The following is a 27,819-nucleotide window of genomic DNA, read 5'->3' as shown; positions in this document are numbered from 1 at the left end:
CGGATATTGGCCATTTAATGCTTTATATGTTAAAAGGAGGATTTTGAAATCTGCCCTGAGCTTAACTGGGAGCCAGTGTAAGGATTTAAGAACTGGGGTTATGTGTTCATATTTTCTTGTTCTTGTAATAATTCTTGCAGCGGCATTTTGGATTAACTGGAGGCTGTATAGAGAACAGTTTGAACAGCCAGTGAACACCGCATTATTAAAATAAATAATGAATTTATTATTCATTTCTTTAATGAAACATCTGTCCATCCATTATCCAACCCACTATATCCTAACCACAGGGTCATGGGGGTCTGCTGGAGCCAAACCCAGGGCACAAAGCAGGAAGCAAAACCCGGGTCAGGAAGCCAGCCCACGGCAGGGCACACACACATCCACACACCAGGGACAATTTAGAATCGCCAATGCGCCTAACCTGCATGTCTTTGGACTGTAGGAGGAAACCGGAGTACCAGGAGGAAACCCACGCAGACATGGGGAGAACATGCAAACTCCACCCATGGAGGACCCGGGAAGCAAACCCAACTCTCCTAACTGCGAGGCAGCAGCACTACACACTGCGCCACTCTAGAGATGGTTGGGCATGAAAATCCCAGGAGATCAGCAGTTACAGAAATACTCAATCCAGCCTAAATGGCACCAACAGACATGGCCTGGTCAAAATCACCAAGATCACTTTTCCACACCCTGGTGTTTGATATGAACAGTAATTGAAGCTCCTGATGTGTACCTGCACGACTTTATGTATTGTGCTGCTGCCACCTGATTGGCTGATTAGATGATTGCACGGATAAGCAGGTGTGCCTAATATTTGCACAGTGAAAGTGTTTTCCCAATTTGTCATTGCAGTGCTTTTTTATATCTATTGTATAGCATCATGTGACTGCACACATGTCCAAAAGTGATTGGTTATATGATATGAGGTTGTAGCAGCAGGAGTTAAAGGGAGGAGTGGTGGCTCTGAGGCTAGGGATCTGCACCAGCAATCAGAAGGTTGCCAGTTCAAACTCAATAAAAACGACAGAAGTGACTGTACTCCACAAAGGCCCTAAACCTGCAATTGATGCATCCTGCTTATGACATTAATCTGCATCCAGCCCTGCAAGTAACTCTGGACCACCCTGTGTCTATATATATATATATATATATATATATATATATATATATATATATATATATATATATATATATATATCTATATATATATATATCATCTAAATGTTTATTTTTCATGCCAATCCTTGAAACAATTACTTTTTGCCACTAGACACAGTGAAATCTTGCATTTTGTACACTAGATTTGGATTTTTGTGGCACAATTCAGACATTTTGTCCTGCATTTGCCCCATAGTGTGTTTTTATTTATTTACTTATTTGTTGTTGCCTTTTTTTCTCCGTATTTCACAGCTGTAATAAACCAACTACTAACAAACATTTTTGGAAAAACGACCCACCTCACCCGAGAGGCAAGCTACACCATTGCACTTTGCTATTATTTCAGTATTAAAAGAAAGTAAAATGCGCAAGGACCGCTGTTCAATTGGCCGCGTCACGCCATGTTTCATTAAACACTTTATATGACCTGATTAGAAACTTACGTTAATAGTTTTATAGCTGCTTTTTCTCGCCCCTTTCGTGACTCCATCTCATTCCATTCGCGTGCTGTCTGCTATCAAGGTAGCGCTACGGAAATCAATGAACGGGATTGCTTCTCTACACCGCTTATTGGCCAACGAAGCCTCGATTTGCATAGTAGGCGGGTCCCCTGCTCGCTGCTCCATCAGCTGCAGTGAGTTTCGCTCTCGGCGCCTTCAGTGGCTTTGGAAACAGGGATCAGGAAAAAGGAAGGGTGAGGAGTGAGGAAGTGTAAAGTTTCGCTGTTTCTGGAAAAGTGCAGGGTTTTCTGAACAAGATGTCGTTGCTCTGCGTAAAAGGTATTTCAATTTACAAGACAGCTTTCACGTGTTTCTCTTTTTTCCCTGGTACTTGAGGTATAAAATGCATTGTATCGCTAAGCTCAGATCCCATTTTATTTTAAAGCTATCTCGGACTGCATTTTTTGGTAATGTTGTTTTTTTCCTGTAGTATCTTTAGCAACGACCTAATATAAAACTTTACTATTCTGTAGGGATGAGTTTACAGAGAATAACGTGTACCGGCGCTGAACTGATTTCAAACTAGTTAAACTTCTTGTGGGACGTTTCATCGCAATCTGTTGCATTCTTCACAGAACAGGCGTATTTGACAGCAGTCCCTGTGCCCCAATTCCTTAATTAGTACGTGATTGTTTCATTAATCCACTCATTCATGCTCCATGCCCGTCTTTTCCAGCATATAGCGGAGGTAGGAGGACACGCCGATAGCGCCAGAGGCAAGAGAAGAAACTGCCGTGAACAGTTTGCCGGTCCATGGTAGGCATCTGACACACACGGGACAATTTAGAGTAGCCGGACAACTATGGATGTATTGGGAAGATAGCAGACTACTCTGAAAACAGTATTTTTACAGACATTGACTACCTGGCATATGAACCGTGAACACAGTAACGCTAACTGCTCCGCCACCATCCTGTGGAATGTTGGTTTGTCTCAAGTCCGTGAAGCCCTGAAAGCAAGGAAAAGGTCATCTGTTCATTTAATATTTTATTTCCAAAGTCAAATGTGAGAATTGGTAATAAATGGGAAGCGGGGGATTCCTAGATAAGGATGCTTGATCCAAATTTCTGCCCAATCAAGACTTAACATATTGCTGCAATGCAGGCGAAAGTCAGAAAGGTCACAGATCGAAGAGCGATATCAGTACAACTTTGTGCCTGATCCACCATTGGACAATCTTGGAATGTACTGTTTGTTCATGACTTACATTTGCTTTGGGATTTTAGGACAGCCATTTCCTTAGATTATGCGGATGGCCGACGGTGTCATGGGGCACACCGTGTGCTTTCATCCGCTCATTTTTCTTGGCCCTCTGTGTATGGATCTGAATAATAGACCAGGATTTGCCCCAACATCTGCATGCAGTACACTGTATGGGCATATACTTGTGTAAAATAAAATAAAATTATATATAATATATATATATATATAATATATATTACTGTATAATGTGTGTGCATGTATGCATATACATAATAATTTTGTATTCAATATGTACTGCATTCAGTATATATACTAGTTGTGCTACCCATCTAAGATGGGTTGAAATGTTTGCACCATCTATTGGAATGTACTTCATAATTCCTGTAGTAACAACATGCATTGAAGTTGCCATCCCAACAGATGGCGCATCACAAACATTTGTAGTAATAAAATTAATTACTACAAATATTTGTAATACAGCATTTGTTGGGTGATAAATGCAATGCATATGTCTCTGCTATGTGCTTTTTGGTTTGGGATTTGCAAAAGCAGTGTTAATGTTGTGATGTGCCATCTGTTGGAATGGAAAATGCAGTGCATTTAATTAGTGAAAATGTTTGATGTGGCATCTGTTGGAATGATAGAGACATAGCAATCAGACATATGCACAGTCACTTATTGTTTTATTAAGGTGGATATATAAAGGGGCGGCACGGTGGTGCAGTGGGTAGTGCTACTGCCTCGCAGTTAGGAGACCCGTGTTCACTTCCCGGGTCCTCCCTGCGTGGACTTTGCATGTTCTCCCCATGTCTGCGTGGGTTTCCTTCCACAGTCCAAGACATGTAGGTTAGGTGCATTGGTGATTCTAAATTGTCCCTAATGTGGGTGTGGCTGTGTGTGTCCTGCGGTGGGTTGGCGCCCTGCCCGGGATTAGTTCCTGCCTTGTGCCCTGTGTTGGCTGGGATTGGCTCCAGCAGACCCCCGTGACCCTGTGTTCGGATTCAACGGGTTGGAAAATGGATGGATGGATGGTTGGATATATAAATTGTGTGTGTTTGTTTTATATATATATATATATATATATATATATATATATATATATATATATATATATATATATATATATAAAATCCAACATCTGTCTGTCTGTCCATCCGCTTTTCACTAGAGAACTACCTAATGGATTTAGATCAGATTTTTATCTATAAATTGCGTGAACATTCAGTTTGATTTTGCAGTTTCTGTCAGAGCACTAAGTAACATAGTTCACTTGCAGGAGCGATATATTCACACTAATCTGAGACACAGGCTGCGGGCCAAAGGGAGGGGGGGTACATCTATAAAACTAGCAAAACCCACATATTTCTTCTGAGAATTTTAGCAAAAAAACACCATTTTACTTCTTTCTTTCCTTTTGTCCACCCATCCATTTTTAAACCTGCTTACCTCTTTCGGGATCAGAGGCAGGTGGTCTGTCCTCCAGAAGTATTGGACACAAAGCAGGAAGCCCACCTTGAGCGTGGTGCTCACCCACAGTAGAGCAAACTCACGTAAACTGCAATGCAACAGCTATTTTGACTGCCAGATCAACTTACGTGTCGATATTCGCTGCAGGTGGTGTTCTCTTCCTCCCACTGACAGACTTAAATGGCCGGACTGTTGGGATGAGCTCATTTTATATGATAAGACAGAAGTCTGCTGACTGGAGGTGGCCATCCACGTATGCTTTCAGTGATCATCTTGGACTGTGCAACCCCCTGGGCAGTTCCTATGGCCTCACTAGGCTTGGTTACCACCCTGGGCAGACTCTGAGGCAGCTGGAGCTCATTGGCATTCCCTTAACGTCGCTCATGTGCCTAATGACTACAATGTTGTGGTTAAAGCTCTTCCATGGGTGTCAGTTTTAACCACATCTCGCCTTTACACATGACCAAGATGCTGGGCGTTCTATTACGGTCATTTTGGAGGAGAGAAAAAAAATTTCTACAGTCATTTTATTGAATTTACATATTATCATACAGTACAAAATATGCAGTTTACTCCAAAATGCAATCAAGTATTCATTTCTAAATTTAATTTGTAAGCCATTAGTTTCCAATCCCATTCCCGGGGAACCTTAATGGCCACAGGGTTTTGTTCCAACCACTTTCAGAATTGCAGAGCTGTTCTCTTTCTTGTTGTTTAGTTTGCAGGTCTTCTGGTTTTCTTCTCTTCTTCTAGAAAAGGCCAGCAGTGTGAGATTTTAAAAAAGTTGTATTTTTGCCATTGTTTTAAGTTCTTAATTCTTTTGTTGTTTTCCTGTTAAGTCACCTTCCCTTTACTTTTGCATGAGATGTCACGTCAGTGGGACGCTGCTATGTTTTAAAGATTTTTGTGTAGTTTGCAGTAAACGTCCAAGTCAATCAAAATCAATAATGGGATTTTTACTTAGCCAAGAGTGGCTTCTTTTGCATAAATCACAACTTTCCATGTTGTCTGCTGTCTTTCATTATTAAAATATGCGATTTGCACATGTATACCCCAAAGCAATCGGCACATCACACTTGAGAGGATCTGCCTTTATCAAAGATGGCACACATCACGTCAAGCCACATACAGTTGAAAGGCTTCTTACCATTGGATAGCTGAGTGTCAGCCCATTGAGAAGCAGTGGTCTATGATTGGTCAGTTACATTAAATGTCATAGCTGGGCGTAAAAGGCAGGAAATAGACGGCGCTCATCTTTATACATCATTACGTGCAAAGCTTGAGTCGGATTGTGATAATGGTTTTGACTTTATTAAGAATGACACCAGGAATAGAAACGTCTAAGTGCCAGATTAATGTTTTAATTCAGTTATTTGTTACAGATACTATTTTGAAATGAGGTGATATGGTGCTACAGCAGATAGTGTTCATATCTCTCACTTTTGGGGATAATAAGGGTATGGATGTTTTTTTTTGCTAAGAACTGTTACTGACACATTTACAGTACAGTTTTCTGTGGTAAAACCCCACTCATTAATACAAATCAATTCACAGATGTGCAGGGAGAACATGCAAACTCCACGTAGACCCCGGCACTGTAAGGAAGGAATGCTAGTAATGCTAGCCTGTATGTTTTAAACAAATGTATTAAGTTTGCCTAACTTTATCCTGATTAAAACTAAATGCATATCCATAACTTGTGTTCAGTTCTTGTCACTTGATTGCACGCTGCTCACATGCTTGACTTCACAATCCATCACTAGTTGACCAAAGCGCGCAATGATAGCAATGGCAGCAGGCAATTAATTTGTGAAATAATGCAATACAGATTTGCTTTTAAGTGGTGGGAATAAACTGCTGTAGCTATGTGAGGTATCCTGTTTTGAAGTAGGTGGTAGGTTTATTGTCACAAGATGGATGCAAGGGCAATGGAAAGCATTTTTGTCTATTTAAAATCTGTTTGTTTATTTATTTATTTGCAGTAAAAAGAGGACGGCTTCATGGACCTTCTGGTAAGTTTGTCTGTGTTTTTATTTCAATTTTAAGTGCACACCTCTTTGTTTCATTTTGCCACTTATGCACAAGGTGTCCCTTTATGACCCAGAACTGGAAAAAAGACGCTGGTATGAAAGTGTTTGTAGGTATTTGGTTTATTATAGCTGTGAAATACGAGAAAATAAGCAACAACAAATAAATAAATAAATAAACACGCTAATCTTCTGTGGGGCAAATGCAGGACAAAATGTGTGAATTGTGCCACAAAAATCCAAATCTTGTGTGCAAAATGCAAGATTTCACTGTGTCTAGTGGCAAAAAGAAATTGTTTCAAGGATAGGCATGAAAAATAATTTTGAAAGTAAACATTTGGATGTTTATATATATATATATATATATATATATATATATATATATATAGTCAAATAGGAGAGAAAAAGAAGACAAAGATATGGGGCACCTTGAAGGTGAACCCCATATAATTGATGGAAAAATGGCAAACAGTAATTGGGCAAATGTAACAAATTATTCAGACAGTAGTTCAATCACGACTGACAAAGATGAGGCGGTGCCCCTTAAGAACCTGCCAGACTGGAAGGGGAGGGGCCAAGGGACTATGACCCGAAAGTGGCATCGTTGAGACAGTCCTCGTTCTCGACTCTGGGTGGAATTACAATCGGACAAGCCTGAAACAAGTCACATGGGTGACATATACAGTATACACTATGTGTGTGTGTATTTAACTCTATATTTTTTTGCATAGCCCAAAATCACACAAGAAGTGCTGCAATGGGCTTTAACAGGCCCTACTTCTTGACAGCCCCCCCAGCCTTGACTCTATTAGAAGACAAGAAAAAAACTCCACCCAAAAAAAACCCTTGTAGGGAAAAAAAATGGAAGAAACCTTGGGAAAGGCAGTTCAAAAAGAAACCCCTTTTCAGGTAGGTTGGGCATGCAGTTGGTGTCGAAAAGAAGCGGGGTCAATACAATACAATACACAGAACAGAAGTAGTCATCAATACAATACAATAGTGCAGTAGAAATATTACAAGTACAGAGCAGAATTCAACAGCAGCTATTCTATAATATGATTTATATTTTATAAACTATATATATTTTTTTATGTTATATATAGATGGATATAGGCACAAGAACAAATAGAAAGGTTTTGGGGGGGTCCACCCTGCATATTATCACAATGCAGCAAAAAAAAAAAAAACGCAAGAAGTGAGTAGTAGCAAAGGACTGAGTCCAGACAATGACTGTTCTCTGGATGAAGGGTATGGTTTTTATAGAAGCTAGGCAGGAAGAGGCGGGTTTAGGTGGGACTGACGTCAGCAGGAGGGTGTGGCCTGGGAACAGAAGTGGGTGGAGCTCCAGCTGAGCTTCTCTTCTGGTGTTCTGTAGAAGAGGGTGAATACTTATTCTATGTTAATTAATGTTGACTTATGTTTATTTTTTATTGTGTCTTCTATTTTTCTATTCATTTTGTAAAGCACTTTGAGCTACATTTTTTTGTATGAATATGTGCTATATAAATAAATGTTGATTGATTGATTGATTGAATAGACATTAGTGCACTGTGTCAAACCCCTGCCTTTGTGCTTTGCCCTTGGTTCAGCCCTTAGCCTGCCCCCTCAAGCGTACATGTGTGCCAATGTATATAAATAAAAGAAAAGAAACAGGACTGAAAAAGGTTTGGGGCACATATGTGACCCTTTAAAATGTAAAGCAAATAGAAGAAAATAAATGGTCTTTTTGCAAATACAAAGCGATGAGTCAAAACAAAGAACTGATGGCAAAGTTGGGGTTTTACATCATATGCGCTCCAGGCAACAAAAGTGACATCAGCGGTGGAAAGACTATCAGTCATCCATTCTGCAGAGGGAGAAGGAGAAGAGGCATCAGGCAACAGCGCCAACCTCAGGTTGAGTTGAAAAATTACCATCATCAGAGCCTTTAAGTTGTTTCCCAAGTGTATGCACATATATATGGAAGAGAAGGCCTGTGATACGGTTTGCATATCTGCAGCTGGAGATCCACAAAGGGAGAAAATGAATCGCGTATCATGAAGTAGTTTTTATTCCTGGGCTTTTAGCCCCTGCCAGGGGCCTTCATCAGAGGATAATATATTTAATTATATATATATATAAATAAAATATAATATACATTTTTTAATAAACATAACTGCAACTGCAGTACTTGTTTTCAGAGATTATTTCAGTACACAGTCAAGTCAAGGACAAGCAGAAATTCAGCTTCTTAAAGCTCTTAAACTATTTTTTTATTTTTTTTTTCCAATTTAAAGTTTAGATAATCTATATTAACAATGAACAACCTGGTCACGTGAGCTATGCATGCACACGTGTACTCTTAGCAGTGGATACCTGACAGCCAGCTCGACCACTAAAATGTCTCTGGCACCAATGGTGCAAAGTCCCAAATTAAATAAATGAATAACAAAACAACCAAACCACAAAAGAAAAACATGTTTTATAATTATGGAGTTCACCCCATGCAGAATCTGCCAGTTGATCACATGTACTTTTGTGGTTAACACTGTGGACGCCGCTTAATATGAATGTTTTGGTCCCGTATTTTAGAGCGTGCGTGCGTGCGTGCATACAGAACTAAAAATGAATCGGTGAGGTGAGCATTTCAGATATAAACAGAAGTGATATTCTGTTTCCCAGAGGAACGTTTAGTTGAGTTAGTATGAAAATCCAGCAGATTAAACCCTTCTGCAGTTACAGTAGTCTGGTGTTCTGCTAAATGCAGCTGTTACCTCAGCAGTGCTCTGAAGAAGACTAATTGCTAATGAAATATGAATTGACGCTTCTGGAAAAGTACCCCATAGCTGAACGCTACACATTTCGGCTTCTTCTTTTTTAAGGAAACTGGAGATTTTGTTGGGTGTGAAATGAAGCGGTTGATGTGCAGTATGGTACTCTTGTAGGCCACAATGGTGTTGTGTTGTGGTTGAATGGCATGGAGTCCCGCTGGACAGGACTTTGGTAGAAATGAGGAGACATTTTCTTTTGGGGATTTACTTTTTTTATTTAAGTGTGGGTAGCTTCATCGTATCTAACGGATCTACACCCGGCAGGTCACTCGATCCAGTAAATGACATGGACTCCTTATGACGGTGGGGTCAAATACCTTCACTGAGTGGCTTCTCTGCACTGTAGAGGAAGAAGGAGAAGACAGTGTTAGGGACATCGACCCCCTCATCTCGGTGGGTTATGACAACCTTGACTGAGCCCACATGAAGCTCCTCCGACATGTGTGTGTGTGTGTGTATGTGACAGGTTTTAAAGTATAAGTAAGTAGATGTGATATCCGCTTCATCACATGACATCAACCAGACAAACAAAAAATTACGACACCAATGAGAAAACAAGTACACAGAATGCTGCCATGACATTGACAATGAGTAACAATAAAAAAAAAGTGCCACAAACCAACAAGATATGGAGACAAAGCCAAACATAATGAACAACAATGTGTAGTGATCGTGGTGTAGTATGTCCTGCCAGTGTTTGTAGCAGTTGAAAGTTCCTCCAACCATTCAAAGATGTGCAGTGGTCCAGTCAGTTGGCTTCCTGGACTTCTGTCTTGTGTCAAAGTTAAATCGCAAAGCCAGTTGAGGGTGACAAGAACGCCTTTATTGACACGTACATGGAGCTACTTGGCACATGGAAAGAAATAACTGACTTACAGGTGCTGGTGACACTTCTTAAATACGCTTGTCAACTCCAGAAGTTCATTGATTAGCCTCACATCTCATGTCCTTGCTAGTTACTGATAAACAAAAACCCTAGGAGTCGGGATTTTGCTCTGCTAGACTTCTTTAAAGTAGCAGCAGGACTGGGTCACAGGTCAAGGAGCTTTAATTGAAATGCTTTCTAAGAGCGCTGAAGGCAAACGCTAATAATTAACAAGGACAGAAGTCATTCAATACATAATCAATTTGTGAAAATCACATTTAACGGTAAAAATGAACTTTCACACACGACACGCGTCCCGTGATTGACTGACATCCCATTCAAAGAGACTTTCTTCCTGACACCTTAGTCTGTCTCTAGATTCATGTTAAAATGGACAGGTGGAATATCATCAAAAATAAAAGCGGCCACGACACATACAGTAGCACAGGAATTTCGCACACCTCCTGCTTGGCAACTTTCTTGTGAGGAAGACGAGGGGGGAAAAAAACAAAAAAACCAAAAGTGATGGCTGCAGTTTGGCGCTCTGAGGAAGTTTCTGCAAATGTTTGGAGCCAATCATCCATTTTTATTTTACGAGGGTCATTTCATAGGTTTGATAAATTTCTATGAGATGGCAGCACAATTCATTTGATGTGATGTCACGGCCAGCCAGTGTCACTCTTTAAACTGGGCTGAGCCAAATTTCAGTCGGATGCGACACGTCGTTTAAGCGTTTTTTTTTTTTTCCTTTCTAAAAATGATGTTTAAAATGCTTTTTTTAACCATACTTCTCAAATGAGCTTTCATGCATGATGTGGTCAGCCAACTGTCAATGAACAAATACCATTGACCATCACCTCAGGCCTACACCACGGTTTGCCATCCTTCTCGCTAGCCTTTGAATGGAGGTGTTGTACAGAACTGACCAAACTTTGTTGGCAGAATTAAGGTGCCAAGTGGAAGCAGGAACTGATGAGAAGGACAAGAAAGTGAGGTTGAAAAACAAAGCGTGTGTTAATCATGAAGCTCACAGTAATTAGAACATTAAGACCTTTTGACCATGAATGGGCCATTCTGCCTAACAACGCTCGCCAATCCAAACTACTTAATTCCTGCAGAATAATATCAAGTTACGTTTTGAAGGTCACTAAAGTCCTAATTTCTACCACACTAACTTTTGGCAAGAGGTGCGTCGCACTACAGTAACTTTCCAAGGCCTGCTTGGCAGTGGGCCACAGTCTGTTTCTGCAGCAACGGGCACAAGGGGGTCACCTAAACACCCACACAGAGGGAAATCGAGAGTCACTAGTTAACCTAACCCATGCAACACCGTGATCCATGCCTGTTTTATGGAAAGCGTTGTTCCAACTGAAACATATTCGAGATCAAAATATGTATCCATTTACTGACCCTTAATCCTGCTGTTGGGTCACAGGATGCTGGGAGCTATCCTGGCAGAACCGGACATATTGCAGGAAGCAGCCCAGTCCAACTCAGTGCAACTGCTAACCTTTTATGCAATACAATACAATATAATTTATTGTTGCATAGCCCAAAATCACACAAGAAGTGCCGCAATCGGCTTTAACAGGCCCTGTCTTTTGCCAAAAGCCTTGACGTTCTAAGGAGACAAAGAAAAACTCCCCAAATAAAACCCTTGTAGGGAAAAAAAATGGAAGAAACCTCAGGAAGGGCAGTTCAAAGAGAAACCGCTTTCCAGGTAGGTTGGGTGTGCAGTGGGTGTCAAAAAAAAAAAAAAAGAATAGGGGGGTCAATACAATACAATACACAGAACAGAACACAAGTAATCCTCAATGCAACATACGTAATAGTATAATAGAAATATTACAAGTACAGAGCAGAATTGAACAGTAGATGATATCACATAATAGGATTTGGATTTGTTCGGAGTCCTGGAGACCTCAGCCATCAAGATGCTTCCCCCAATTGGCCATTCCAAAGATGAGTCAGTTCTGGGCCAGCCAATCCGATGAAAGGACCCCTCTACCCCACGTTTCCTGCAATCCTTCAAAAGAGATGACTTCACCTTAGGCAGGCAGAACAACTTAGCAGGTGGGCCGTGGCACCAAGTGCCACATTTGAGTACGGAGAAGAGAAACATAATAGGTGAGGGTTAGTAACAAATTAGAACTATCATATTCCTTAAGTTTTATTGCTAATGACTAACAACAGAGCTGCAGTCTGTACAGTTAATCAGCAGCTCTAGTCAGGGTGTGCTAAACTGAAGTAGTGAGTCTTCAGCCGGGATTTAAAAGCCGAGACTGAAGGGGCATCTCTTATAGTAGCAGGCAGACCAGTCCACAGTTTAGGGGCCCTGTAAGTAAAAGCTCGACCTCCCACTGTTATTTTATTAACTCTTTCAGGGCTGATGTTGACTTTTTGTCAAAAGGAGAAGTTGGCGATAGTAATCGACTGTCAACTGTGACAAAACCAACTGTTATGTTTTACTTGGAGTCTTGTTGCTAGAAAGAAAGTTGGCTTCATTGGTATTGACCTGAGATTTCCTGCATTCCCATGAGTAGCAAGGCACAAATAACTGCAAAATCGGCCCTGACACCTGGTGAGAGATCCAAGTGGATGTGTAAAGTGGAACACTCTGGGGAAGATGTTTTGCCTGTCAGACTCCGATTTTGATACAAGCGATTGAAGACAATTGTGAGGTTCTGGCTTCAGCTGATTGGTCCCCAGCTATTTGTGGTGCTGATCAGGTTCAAGTAGCTGACACGCCTATGGCACTGCTCACCTGGGAGGACTGCCACTTAATAAGGACAAGAGGCAGAACCCACATTGCAATGTACTGTGACAGTGACCGCTGCTGCTGCCCCAGCCACACAAAGACAGCCTGGCAGCAAGCCTGCCGCACATTCTTGGCAAACTGGCAGCCACAGCATGCAGCAATAGACGTTTTATGTTGATGTCTGTATGATGCCATTGCTTTTCAGAAAATGTTTTTTGGAAAAAATATTCAGCCCTCAAAGAGTTAATCCTTGGATTCATAAGCAGACCGGCATCTTGAGATTTTAATGTGTGCTCTGGTTTGTAAGACATGATAAGTTCAGACAAGTAAGCCAGACCTTGGCTATTTAATGCTTTATATGTCAAAAGGAGGATTTTGAAATCTGCCCTAAACTTAACCAGGAGCCATTGTAAGGAGTTAAGAACTGGAGTTGTGTGTTCGTATTTTCTTTTTCTTTTATCCCACCTGCTGATCAATTTGAGGTCATGACCCCAGAAACCATGCCCCTAGAAATGGTAACCCTAACAACAGTATGCAAAATGGCTTCCATAATAGGAAAAGGCTACAAGACCCCAAGATTCAGCCTTGACCATGACGGCATAAAGGCATCAGCTGAATAACAGGTACAGTGCTTCATGGGTTTATGATTTGCTGTCTGTCTGTTTGTGGGTTTGTCATCCATAATTAAATAGAAATTTATATTACGAGCAGTAACCTGGAACAATTTCATTCCCACAATGCTGCTCATTTGAATTAAAGTCAGAATTATCGACCAATGATTGAGGTGGAGAGGCAGTCAAGCGCACAGCATTGTGGGAATTACATCTTTCCTGTTGTGAAATAAATGGCTGGACACACAACGAACGTTTGAGGCAACCACCCGTATACTTTCCCTGGCTACAAAAGGCTTTAGGTTTATAGTACAATGTGTACTGGTTTCAGTCCAAACAAGAACTTATCAAGTATGGAGGATGGTGGGTTTATAAGGCGGTTCAAGGGAAGTGATGTCATTGAGGTAGAACCGGAAGTGACGTCCTCAGGGCCAGGACAGGAAGTGATGTCCTCGCACCGTACTCGTATAACAGGCAGAAGGTCCAGGGTCTGGTCTGTTGAGAGAAAAGAGAGAGATTTAGTGCAACCCGCTGCCCCCTGGCCTGGAGTGGAATTGGAATTTTCCGGTCCCTTAGGTTGACTCCCAAGAGCGCATATGTGACACTGTTTACTATGAACTCCACCTTTCCATGAAGTAACTATTAATAATATATTAGCAAAAAGCACACAAATTTTGCACATTTTGACCATATGGGTGGACATTGGACAACTATCAGTAAGGTGAAATATGAATTGACCATAAACGGGCCATTCTGCCTAACAACGCTCACCAATCCTAACCACTTAATTCCTCCAGAATAATATCAAGTTACAATTTGAAGGTCACTACAGTCCTAATGTCTACCACACTAACTGTTGGTAAGAGGTGCGCTGCACTACAGTAACTTTCCAAGGCCTGCTTGGCAGTGGGCCACAGTCTGTTTCTGCAGCAACAGGCACAAGGGGGTCACCTAAACAGTAACGCAGGGGGCAATTGAGAGTGCCCAGTTAACCAAGCTCATGCAGCACCGTGATCCATGCCTATTTATGAAAGCGTTGTTCCAATTGAAACTTATTCAAAATCAACAAATGTATCCATTTACTGAACCTTAATCCTGCTGTTGGGTCACAGGACACTGTGAGCTATCCTGGCAGAATCGGGCGTATTGCAGGAAGCAGCCCAGACCACAATCCGACTCTCACTTGGTCATTGTAGACCACCTTAGAGCTGCTGCTCAGTGCTTCATGAAAGACCAGCTTGTGAACGAACAAACTTCATGCAGTTGCCCTACAACACGAATAAGACTTCGAGGGAAACATTTGGGTCGACTTGGGTAGAAATTCATTCACGTCTGAAGGCCAGTCATGAGGTAGCACGGCTAACGTCGTGGGTTAATGTGTCTCACAATGTCCAAAATGCTTAAAAAGTGAGACACATGGTAACTCCGTAGAACCCAAACTCCAGACCCTGTTTGTATCTGATGACTTTTTTTATGGTTCAATGTTTAATGCATTACAGTTTATTCTTCAACACTGATATCCATTATTTGCTGTGTTCCACTGAGGTCTGATGATAATTGAATCAAACACTTTTGTTGTGACGCAGATAAATTCAACACCTACGTCGCCCTAAAAGTTCAAAATTTGAAGAGCACGACCATCACTCGCCGTGGAAATGAGCCATTATGGGAACAAGATTACATGTTGTAAGTATGGCCGTCTTTAATCTCCTCGTGAAATCGAAGGTCAAAGAAATCGGAACCATTGCTTAATTGTAGGTCCTGAAGTTTCTAGTCTGCATGTCCATTTCTTAGAAACAGGAGAGAAAATATTTCATTATTTTTGTGCTTTTGTCATATCATCGAGAATCGTTGGCCAGTGTTGGTTATGGGTGCAAAAAAAGTTGCCAGGAATTCAATTGTCCACTTCAGTTACATGCATCCCCTTAAAATGTTTTTTGTATTTTCGTTTGTAGTGAGATAAACGAATTAGAAAAAGGACTTATTGTAGAGTTGTGGGACAAAGGGTTGATCTGGGACACACTTATTGGCACTGTGTGGATTCCGCTGAAAAGCATAGCCTACGCCACGGAGGTGAGTACTTGACGACCGTTAATAGTCGGCTACATGAATGGCTGGACGAGCTTTACTGTCATTTTACGGTTTCTGTTGTAAACTGAAACAGGAAGGCCGAGGATCTTGGTGGGTCTTGGACTCGGACGTCCTCTTGGATGGAGGAGAGATCTGCGGGACAGAAAATCCAACACTGCATGAGGTCCTCCTGGATGTGTATTATGAATTTCCAGCGGGTAGGTCTTTTGATAGAAGGCACAGAAAGCAGACATATGCGTTTTTGAGAAATCTACCTGTCACTTGAGAATGCTTGATTGTGGGTAGCATCAGGGAATAGATAAACTATACCATTCATCACCTCGTATTGTCTCATTGTCAGACCTAAATAAATCCTGTTTAGGGTCACACAAGGGCAATGCGTCCAAGGATTCTTGTGAGCCCTCGAAACTGGGTGATGATTATGCAGCCAGAAGTCACGGTCCAGGCAAATAAATGTCAGAATAAGGGGATTACAAAACAAAACAACTACAAATGGAAAGAGCGAGAGAGAGAGAGAGACACGAACCAACTCGGGATCCCAGATTAGGACCCGTTTGCAGCCATGTGATGGTGACACCTCAGCACCACACTAGTTCAGATGGACTGGAACACTGTGAGGTTTTTATGGTGGCCAGAGTGCCAATTCTGCCTCCAAACCCCAGGTTTATCCCTGCAGGTTGGAGGGCCTACATGTAGGGCTGGATGAAGATTAACGTCATACCCAGGACGGAGTAATTGCAGGTTAAGAGCCTTGCCCAAGGGCCCCACAAAGTAGAGTCCCTTTTCGCGTTTACGGGATTTGAATTGGCAGCCTTCCGATTACCCAGTGAACTGCCATTCTTTTGTCCAAGTGACGTTAGGTTAGGTTGGGGAGTATGCACTGGTACTGGTTGCCAATCCTGCCACATGATGAAACGCCTCAAGATCCCGGTTGGCCACACCCAGGCAGACATGCGGTCGGGCCAACCCTCCGGAAATAACCGTTTATTTGCCATAGCCAGGTGTTATGTGGCCTGGTCCATCGACAATGAGGATGCTATGAGGTCCCACGTTTTAATGTTTTTCCGAAAAACTCCCATTTCCTAAAAGGCCCACAAAGCAATGGTTTCACACATAAATCAACATAAAAAAATGCTTATTTATGACAAATGTCCCTTTGTTTTGTGTTCCGTGAGCCCCTGCAGTATATAATGTTACAGTATATACTTATTACGTACCTGTTTGTCTCTTCACTCATAAGCTGAAAGGCACTTTATGGGTAAAAACATCTTGAGATAGTCGAGTGGCTGGTAATCCGCAGTGTCCATTAACACAGCATGTTGTTTGATGAAGTCCAGTAGCCAGCTTGCCTCCCATGGATCTACTGTATGTTTGCATACTTCTCCCAGGGTGAATGCTGCTGCAGTTGCGTAGGAACTTGTCTTTTGTTTTATATCTCCAGATGGTGGGTATCACAATTAGAGTTCAATAACTGTCTGCGCAGTCCTCCCAGTTGAGCGTTGCCCTAGGTGTGTCAGCTGGACGATCGGCTGATGCAGGCACCTGACTTTCATTATCGACTTCCAGATCATTTGCATCACAATCAGAATTCGATAAGTGTCTCTGTAGTCCTCGCAGGTGAATGTCGCTGTAGACGTGTCAGCTACACGATTGGCTGATGCAGGTACCTGACTTTCGTTTTTGACCCCTGGATCTCTTGCATCAAAATCGGAATTCGATAAGTCAGAGACTAATTTAGCAATAATATGCAAAAAACAAATAAATACTCTGTGTGTATTATTTTGCTTTGCGCATTCGCTTCACTCTTTCGCCAGACGTCTCTGCCATTCTAGACGTTGCTTACTCTACGCTACACGCACACATGCAGAGATTCGACATCAAGTCAACAAATCTAACGGCCCTCCTAGCAAAGAGGGTCCACCTATAGTAGAACGGTGAGTTGTATTGATGTTTAAAGCTTTTTTTCCACCCGTTGCCCCTGGATGTCAACATCTGTGCTCAACCCCTTTGTGTCGACAAAAGTCAACATCCTCCATAAAAGAGTTCATCTTTGTCACCAGTAATTAATTAATTTTGTCTTCATCTTTTCTTTGCCTTTGACCTTTGTTCTGCTGCTTCCTTTAGTTTAGTTAACTGGTCTTTGCTCTGACTTTCATAGCGCCATTTTGAAATACACTGTCCATACTTTAGTCTTTTACAAACATCTAAGCTTGCAAGCATTCCTCAAGATGCCTACTGCGGTTTAAATCAGAGGTGCCTTCGAGAGGCCAGCGAAAATTCTTTTCTTCCTCTTTTTCTCCTGCCTCCGTTACCTCATTCAATTTCTTATACCTGACATGACCTCCAGGCCATAATTCCTACACATTTTCCTCGCTGGAGAGGCAGGGTCCTGACCACAAACCCCCAAGGTTTGTATATTCAGTGAGCAAAATTGCCAAAGCCTTCTTAAAAACAAATTCCTCAATGATTTTGAGTCGATTGCCACCCATGTATGTACAATAAAACGGCTTACCTTCAGTGTGGCTACTTGGATAGAAATTGACTCTGGAGGGGTCTCCTCAAAATCCCAGACAAGGCCCCGCAAAATCTGTGGGAGAAAGACAACCATCTTAATAATCTGACTTGCAGAATCCATGGTTTATTTACAATTTTGCATACAGAAGACACTGGACAAAACTTTTGGCAAAGCGCCAAGTGCCCAGCTTCTCCTAAGAGCATTTCCTTTTTTATTTGCTTTTACCATCACACAATGCCAAGGTGGCTCTAGTTTACCAACGTTTGTTACAGGCTTGGAGGATCTGCTGAATTCTCCTTTCTCATATTACTTGTCTGTAGCAATTCCCGGTTTAAGGGTCAGTGCTAACAAGTGCAGTACCTGCTTTAACAGAATTGGCTAAGTACAATTTATAATAGATTAACAGTTTTAAGATTTATAGTGATTTATACTAAAACTGGTAAAGGCGCACTGCACGTTCTACTTGACATGAGTATTCCTGGTTTTCATACTCTTTCTCTGTACGTTTATCATTTATTTGCTCAGAGGTTGATGCGCTTGCTGCTTCCTGAGCAGCTCTTCTTTTCTCCACCCTAGCGGCCCGCTTCTTCTCTTCTTTCATTGGCATCTTTTCGCTTTAAAACTGATTAAGTCAGTGTTTGTGTTGCAATTACTTAGTACATTTTTCTTAATTTTTCACTTAAGCTGACACTTAAGTCTTCAGCCTGCCTCAAGATTGATTTAAGATGTTTCCCCTTATCAAGCGGGGTCATTTTTGCTAAATCGCTTGTAATTTGACCTCTCCAAATTAGAATCATTGCTGTTATTGAACTATCTGGAGTATAAACACATGTTTGGTCTCTTTGTAAAGGTAACATTCTCTAGTTTCACCCTTAGTAGTCAGAATCACTGTAGGTGTGACTGATCAAAAGTTATGCACATTAGAACTCACAAAAAAACAAATTTTTTTGTTCTCGCCTAAGTTTTTTGTGAAAATAAAGGAAAATAAAGCTGCAGTAGGTAGGTGGGGACAGAAACACACGATGTACCAACAGAATAACTTGTTGACTACTCACATTTCAAATTTGAAAAGAATACCTGTAAAAATGACATTTTTTACACCAGTTTTTATGTGGGCATGTCCAGGTGCTTTTTAGAGGGACCATTATCCACATTTTGGAACGTATGGAAAAAGTGTAATAACTTTTGAATGCTTCAACCCACAGATATCAATGAGGGCTCTACTGAAAGCTTACACCTAAAGGAATCTATATCTACACACAGTGTCACTCTATTAGTTATAAAAATAATAAAAACAATAAAAAAATACACATTTCTATGTAAAAATAGTCAATACAAGTCTTATGGGCCAAAAATATATTTATATTTTTATTTTTACTTTTTTTATAAAATGCACACAAACTATATACATTTCTTTTACAAACTGTTACAACACAGCTCAGCGTTTTCCATGTGCCACTTGATGGCAGCAATCACTAGCAAGCAGAAAGCACAAGGGCGTGGCACATGTCGCTCTCTGCCATTAGACGCCTCCTGGGCGATTGATTACTTTCACGCCGCGTACATGCATCTATTATTTAATTGAGAGTGTATTTACGTTTATTGGTACGTTTATTCATATTTAAAATGCGAAAAAACTTGGCAAAATCACAATAAACAACCACGCACCAACTCTGCAGACTGGCACAAATGCCACCTTCAGCAGCTCGATCGCTTTGTTTACAAGTTAGTATGGCAAGTTACATATCAAAATGCTCGGCTGCTCATTGGCTGTAAGTTTTGAGTGTCAGTCACAGTGTCCAATCAAACTGGTAGATTCTACCAGGGTTTGGAGTTGTACGTCATCGTTCAGCTGTCTGTGACACTCGTTGGCTATACGAGGTGCCAGTCAACCCCAGACCCGTCGTAATTGGCCAACTTAGGTGTCAATCAGAAGCTAACACTTCCGTGTAACATGCTGTAGCATGGTTATCGCCGACAGAAACAAATTACGTCTGATATGATCAATAGAAATGAAAAAAAATTACGTAGCTAGTCTCAAGTTATGAAACGTTTTCTGGAGTTTTTGTCCCTTTGAGGATCTATCGTGTGTTTTGGACCTAATCGTTTTACTGGATTATATTCGCTGGAGCCTTACGGACACAATGGGATCAATACTGCTCGGAAATATTGATGTTTGACTTGCAGGGGGTCTTCAAAGGTAGGGAAAGTCAACTCTTAAAAGTATGTACTTCTCTGTAAAAAAGGCTTTAGTGTCAGTGCTGTGGTTGTTGTGTGTCAAAATGGTTTATATCATCGGAAAGACGAGACTTTGAAGTTTCATTTGATGGGTAGGGTGTCGAGATGCATGGCAGATGGGCATGCACACATTACTGTAACGTCGTCAAAACGCTGTTATGTCCCGGGACCGGTACGTGTGCGCGTTAAGGGGATATGAAGAGGTAGGGGAGGTGATGGTGAAGGTGGTAGGGAATGAGAACAGTGCCTGTACACGTACGCTGCACTTCCGCCCTGCTGGCCACTACCAAGAGTTGATTCTACAATAAAATAAAATTTAAATATAAAGAGGAATAACCTTGGAGGTAAATCATCACCCCGAAAGCGGATAGTAGACGTCACGTAGTATATGTGTACCAAATTTCAGGTCAATAGGTTAAATGGTTTGCAAGCTACAGCTGATTTAAAATCCTGGACAGACAAACAAACAGCCACGGTAGCGTATTATATATAAGGATTAAGGTTAATGCTTCAATATTTCAACATAGGCCTCACCTCCTGGCAGCCTGACCCCAGAGTGGACTGGAAGACTTTAGCCTGTCTATCTATTTTATTTTATATAATAAAAAATATCCTGGGACAAGACGTGACTTTCTCAGAGAGAGACTTTCACGTCCCACGAGACGAGACTTTGTGCCAAGAGATTTAACCACACCAGGGGCCAGAAATAAAAGACAAAGAGTACAAGACAAAGTAGAATGTCGTAAAGAATTCAAAAACATTGGCGCGATACACATGCAGAGCAGGTTAGAGATAATGAAAGTACTAAAATTCGAAAGTCTCAAAAAAAAAATGATAGTAAAGATTGCATTAGCGCAAACAAATGGAAATTATTACTCGGTGAAATAACGGAACAGCGAAAAGAGATTGAATGTATCATTCAGATTTAAACTTTAGGTCGGGGACTTGTAGATCGTCTAATTCGTGTTGCCATCAGGGAAAAGTAGTGTTTCTTCCCAATGAAGAGGCGTATCCACGAGAATTAAAAGATTTGTTGTTTGGTGAAAGTGAAACCCACATACGCGAGCGGCAGAGACATGAAGTGGCTGGCACATTGCGCAGGACGGGGGGTTGGCGAGGGAAACGAGCAGGGGGTAACCCCCTAGTAAAACAAAGAATAGGAATGTAAAAATTCTGCAGCTGTAATTGATAGATGGTGTCACTTCGGAGACATTCTGATCCAGACTCAAAATACATATACAGTGATACCTTGAGATACGAGTTTAATTCGTTCTGTGACCGAGGTCGTAAGTCAAAATGCTTGTATCTCAAATCAGTTTTCCCCATTGAAATTAATTGAAATGAGATTAATTTGTGCCAGCCCCCCCCAAAAAACCCCAGTTTTTTGTTAAATGTTTTCAACATAAGAAAAATGTATTTATAATGAACAAATATTGTATATAAACAAAATAAAACCTAATACATAAAAGAGAATCTAAAGAAGTAAACAGATGTTGGTGAAGCTGATTAGCGTATTGTAATGTTTTTTTCTTTCACTTCACTTTTGCTTAACTTCATTTTTCTTCATCACTAGTTTTTTTTCTTTCTTGCCACGCTTTCGTCACTTTCATTCGCAGGGCGTTTCAATAGAAACCTGTCCAAGGAGCTCTGTTTAGTCCTCCCCTTTTAGAATGTTTCTGAAATGAGTTAGGCAAGTGTGTCATTAAATAGCGCCGCTGCACGACCAGTTACAACTTTTTCAGGGTGTTTCTTTTCTTTGAAGTTCGAAACTTTTTCCCACATTGTAAACACTTCCTTTATCTCACTTGAAGAGATAACCTCCTCCGCGATACCGATCTCCTATGTTGCTGCGTCTGTAGTTCCGTCAACTCCTCTGTCGTCAGTTCCTCAGTGTGCGGCGACAAGCTCTTATTTCGAATTTTGGCTCGTAACTCAAGGCAAAAAAATCGACCTAGTGACGGCTCGTATCTCAAAAGTTGGGCCACTGTATTCCTAAAACCAATTAAACAAAGTCTAACAGTACTGCTGGAATGGAAAAACAAGAGCATTATTTAAAAATGTACAATGTCTGGATTACAAAGACCCTTAGAAGCTCCTTTTACACTCATGCGTGCAGGCACAGCCTCCGAGTACTAGAAATGGAACACTTCCTGGTGATGTCAGCTGACACCTCTCTCGCTCACTCTCTCTCTCTCTCTCACTCTCTCTCTCTCTCTCGCTCACTCTCTCTCTCTGTCTGACACACACACGCGCACACACTCGCACACACACACTCGCACAGTCCCCACCTCAGTGCAGCACCATCACCACACTCATTAACTCAATGTCTGTGTTAGCTTCTTATTTTATCTGGCATTGCATGCAGTGCTGGCTTCCATGCTGCATGGACCGGCTTCAGGCAGCCCTTAACACCCTGATGAAGAAAACCCGGTTTTGCACAATGGAATACTAAAAAGAAAATTGGCTCCGCTTTCCTGCACTGGCCTCTTTTTCCAGACGCTTCCTATTAGGTTCCTACAGTAATTTTAACAGCACTGTGTGGGTGGGTTAGTTAAACATTGTGGAAGAGCATGCTGGGTAGGCTTGTTAGGAAGGGCTTTTTTTTTTGTATTTTCTTTTTTTTTAAACATATTTTTTTATCTATTTTCTTTGCAATTGTATTTCTTCAGATTCTTGTAAAGCACTGCGAGTGTTTTGGATGAAAAGGTGCGCTGTATACTGGAAGTGTAGTGGTTGTTGAATGTCCATTTGGGCCCATATTTTATTCTGTGAAGTCCCCCAGTAGAAAGCTGTGTGTCTTTCGGTTTTATGTGCTTTTTCAGGTGCCACTTAACATGCACACGTACCGGTCCCGGTACATAACGACGATTGGGCGACGTCACAATCATGTCACAGCCATGTGTGCATGCCCCTCTGTCATGCACCTCGACACACTACACATCAAATGAAAATTCAGAGTCTCGTCTTTCCGATGATATAAACCATTTTGACACACAACAACCACAGCACTGACACTAAATCCTTTTTTACAGAGAAGTAAATACTTTTTAAGAGCTGACTTTTCCTACCTTTGAAGGCTCTCTGCAAGTCAAACATCAATATTTCCGAGCAATATTGATCTCATTCTGTCCGTAAGGCTCCAGGGAATATAATCCAGTAAAACGATTAGGTCCAAAACACACGATAGATCCTCAAAGGGACAAAAACTCCAGAAAACGTTTCTTAACTCGAGACTAGCTCCGACATTTTTTTTCATTTCTATTGGTCATATCAGACGTAATTTGTTTCTGTCGGCAATAACCATGCTAAAGCATGTTACACGGAAGTGTTAGCTTCTGATTGACACCTAAGCTGGCCAATTACGAGGGGTCTGGGGGGTGACTGGCACCTCGTATAGCCAACGAGTGTCACAGACAGCTGAACAATGACGTACAACTCCAAACCCTGGTAGAATCTACCAGTTTGATTGGACGCTGTGAGTGACACTCCAAACTTACAGCCAATGAGCAGCTGAGCATGCTGATATGTAACTTGCCATACCAACTTGTAAACAAAACCGATCGGAGCTGCGCGAAGCTGGCATTTGTGCCAGTCTGCAGACTTGGTGCGTGGTTGTTTATTGTGATTTCACCTAGTTTTTTCGCATTTTAAATATGGATAAACGTACAGATAAACGTAAATACACTCTCGATTAAATAATAGATGCATGTACGCGTGACAGTGATCAATCGACCAGGAGACGTCTAATGGCAGAGAGCGACATGTGACACGCCCTTGTGCTTTCTGCCTGCTAGGGATTGCTACAATCAGTGGCACATGGAAAACACTGAGCTGTGTTGTAACAGTTTGTAAAAAATGTATATAGTTTGTGTGCATTTTATTAAAAAAAAAAGTAAAAAATAAAATATATATATTTTTGGCCCATAAGACTTGTTTTGACTATTTTTATATTGAAATGTGTATTTTTTATTGTTTTTATTATGGAATATGAATTTCCATAACTAATAGAGTGACACTGTGTGTAGATATAGATTCCTTTAGGTGTAAGCTTTCAGTAGAGCCCTCATTGATATCTGTGGGTTGAAGCATTCAAAAGTTATTACACTTTTTCCATACGTTCCAAAATGTGGATAATGGTCCCTCTAAAAAGCACCTGGACATGCCCACATAAAAACTGGTGTAAAAATGTCATTTTCACAGGTATTCTTTTCAAATTTGAAATGTGAGTAGTCAACAAGTTATTCTGTTGGTACATCGTGTGTTTCTGTCCCCACCTACCTACTGCAGCTATAGAGGCCTTTATTTTCACAAAAAAACTTAGGCGAGAACAAAAAAATTCATTTTTTCTGTGAGTTCTAATGTGCATAACTTTTGATCAGTCACACCTACAGTGATTCTGACTACTAAGGGTGAAACTAGAGAATGTTACCTTTACAAAGAGACCAAACATGTGTTTATACTCCAGATAGTTCAATAACAGCAATGATTCTAATTTGGAGAGGTCAAATTACAAGCGATTTAGCAAAAATGACCCCGCTTGATAAGGGGTTTAACAGCGCCATCATGTACGCCCCTTATAAACACGTGTCAAACACCCACAGAAAGGAATTTATACAGCTTGAATAGAGCAGCGTGGCTAATGGAATTCGACTAGTGACTGAATTGTGCAATTTTAGTTTTATCCAACAGGAGAAACTTCATGGCTTTAACCTCCTTAGCGTTAGACCCGATCTTCACTCACGTTATAAAAACACTGCTAAAAGCGTTAGTCCAGAGTGTCACTCGGGTCATTTATAGACACGGCTCACGTAAGACCAGAGGATTACTCGGGCTGTAAAAGTGCCAATAGCGTTCGTTCAGAGCGTTACTCGAGCAATGGTGCAGATGTGTCGTCTTCTAGCCTCATAATGGGATCTCGTAAGAAGTGCCAATCACCAGCAGTGATGACAAAGTGAATCTGTCTTCAGGCAGTGAAATCGAAACGGTCAGGGAAGCTGAAAGGGATTCAGAGGAATACGAAAGTGACGCTTGTGTCAATCGCACATGTGCATCGTACTGCTCATATTATTATTATTCATTATTACTATTTGTATCCTTATTCTACTTCCTACACTTCCTACTTTGAATTTTTAGTGTTTTGCACGTTTTACAGTAGAAGGAAAAGATTTAATAAAAATGTAATTTTTCAAGTGATGACAGGCAAAGCTTTTTACATGTTTTTATTGAGACAAAATGTAACACAAAGGGAGGTTAAGCTAATGCTGTTTCCATGTATGTGACTTAACATTAAATATGAGATCCAGCCACCATCACACTAGCAATTTTGTAATTGGCCCATGATATAATTGATGTAATCGGTCCAAGAGAAGGAAATGACCAAGAGCAGAGGTGACAAAGATGGACCTCTAAGGGAATAGAAAGTGGGTTAGCCACTCTTGAAGTGATAAGCAGCCACTTTCAATGTTTCTCAGCCTGTGGGTCACTGGATAGCCCTAGTATGGGTTGTCAGCTTAAGTTTAAAATAGTACATAAACTAGCCATTGCTTTAATGTTTTAGGGGGGCTACTGGTTGCACCTTAGTTCCTGAATACTGGGGAATTGAAACAACCAAACAAGTCCAGTTATGAGAAGATGACAACCCGTTACACACCACACACTTCATTCAGAAAGCCAATAAACATGGCCAAGTTCTTCTCATGCCCCGTAGCATCACCTACTCCGAACTCTTCCAATTCTGTCACAAGATTCATCCCCAAATCCTGAACCACTCAGGAATGTTCAAAGAGCACACAACCCAGATATCCTGAGATACAGACTTACTTCTACCATGGACCCCACATGTCTTCAGGTAGCAGCAGTCTGGAGGAGGCACGGGTGGGCCACAGTGGGGCAGACTTTTTGCAAAGCAAGGGATGAAGCGCACAAAGTGAGTGGTGCAAAATAGCCCTCCGTGATGTAGGGGTTGTGGTGGCACTTGGGCAGACCACTGAACATTTTGAAGTGAGGTGAGTGCTTCTTGTGACAAGGGTGTGTGACGCACAGACCAGGTGACATTCTGAATTGAGTGTTTATGCCACCAATGCTAGTCAAAGGCTAGTCAGCAGGCCAGGTGGCATTCTGAATTGAGTGTTTATGCCACCAATGCTAGTCAGAAGGGTGCACAGACCAGGTGGTTTTCTGAATTGAGTGTTTATGCCACCCGTGCTAGACAGAAGGGGGCATAGGTCAGGTGGTGTTCTGAATTGAGTTTTTATGCCACCCATGCTAGTCAGAAGGGGGTTCTTTTTTTGGTTAGGATCACGGAACAAGGAGGAGAGGCTGCTATGAAAGATTTGTGGCAGCAAAACCCACTCAGGAGTTAAAATGAAGAGAGGAGTTGGCTCTCCAGAAACCTGGGCCTGTTTTAGATTTTGTTTTAAGCCTGATTAAGAACGAAAAAGAGGAAAACTCAAAAGTTTTTTTCCATATATATATATATATATATATACTCAGCAAAAAAAGAAACGTCCTCTGACTTTCAACTGTTTTTACTTTCAGTAAACTTAATGTGTAAATATTTGTATGAACACTAAAAGAGTCAACACCATAAGACATAAACTAAAAATGTTTCACAATGTGTCCCTGAATGAAGGGAGGCTCAAAATCAAAAGTACCAGTCAGTATGTGGTGTGGCCACCAGCTGCTTGAAGTACTGCAGTGCATCTCCTCCTCATGGACTGGACCAGATTTGTCAGTTCTTGCTGTGAGATGTTACCCCACTCTTCCACCAAGGCACCTGCAAGTTTCTGGACATTTCTGGGGGGAATGGCTCTAGCCCTCACCCTGCGATCCAACAGGTCCCAGACGTGCTCAATTCCTTCGACGATAAACACAAATCCGTCCATCACCCCTGGTGAGACAAAACCGTGACTCATCAGTGAAGAGCACTTTTTGCCACACCTGTCTGGTCCAGCGAAGGTGGGTTTGTGCCCATAGGCGGCGTTGTTGCTGGTGATGTCTGGTAAGGACCTGCCTTACAACAGGCCTACAAGCCCTCAGTCCAGCCTCTCTCAGCCTACTGTGGACAGTCTGAGCACTGATGGAGGGATTGTGTGTTCCTGGTGTGACTCGGGCAGTTGTTGTGGCCATCCTGTACCTGTCACGCAGGTGTGATATTCGGATGTACCGATCCTGTGCAGGTGTTGTTACACGTGGTCTTCCACTGCGAGGATGATCAGCTGTCCTTCCTGTCTCCCTGTAGCGCTGTCTTAGGCGTCTCACAGTGCGGACATGGCAATTTATTCAGCAGTCCTCATGCCTCCCTGCAGCATGCCTAATGCACGTTCACACAGATGAGCAGGGACCCTGGGCATCTTTCACAGTCGGTAGACAAGTCTCTTTAGTGTCCTGCGTTTTTAGAACTGTGACCTTAAATGCCTACTTTCTGTAAGCTGTTAAGGTCTTCACGACCATTCCACAGGCGCATGTTAATTAATTGATTAGGGTTAATTGAACATGCATGGAAAACATTGTTTAAACCCTTTACAATGAAGATCTGTCAAGTTATTTGGATTTTTAAAACATTATTGTT

The 27,819-nt window shown here is 41.5% G+C and overlaps 1 protein-coding gene across 1 annotated transcript in view; it reads left to right on the top strand.

The window, feature by feature from the left end:
* Positions 1-1,821: 1,821 nt before the first annotated feature.
* Positions 1,822-27,819, top strand: part of LOC120539926 (protein unc-13 homolog B-like) — a 151,049-nt gene continuing 125,051 nt past the window's right edge. The window contains exons 1-5 of the mRNA XM_039770281.1: positions 1,822-1,943; positions 6,317-6,346; positions 14,992-15,091; positions 15,361-15,478; positions 15,570-15,693. Of these exons, the coding sequence (XP_039626215.1) occupies positions 1,922-1,943; positions 6,317-6,346; positions 14,992-15,091; positions 15,361-15,478; positions 15,570-15,693 (394 nt within the window). The 5' untranslated portion in view covers positions 1,822-1,921. The remainder of the gene's footprint in view (positions 1,944-6,316; positions 6,347-14,991; positions 15,092-15,360; positions 15,479-15,569; positions 15,694-27,819) is intronic.

Source organism: Polypterus senegalus, chromosome 12 (assembly GCF_016835505.1).
Source record: "Polypterus senegalus isolate Bchr_013 chromosome 12, ASM1683550v1, whole genome shotgun sequence".
Taxonomy (NCBI): Eukaryota; Metazoa; Chordata; class Cladistia; order Polypteriformes; family Polypteridae; genus Polypterus; species Polypterus senegalus.
The sequence above is the reverse complement of the archived record's forward strand: the minus strand, read 5'-3'. Positions and strand labels throughout refer to the sequence as shown.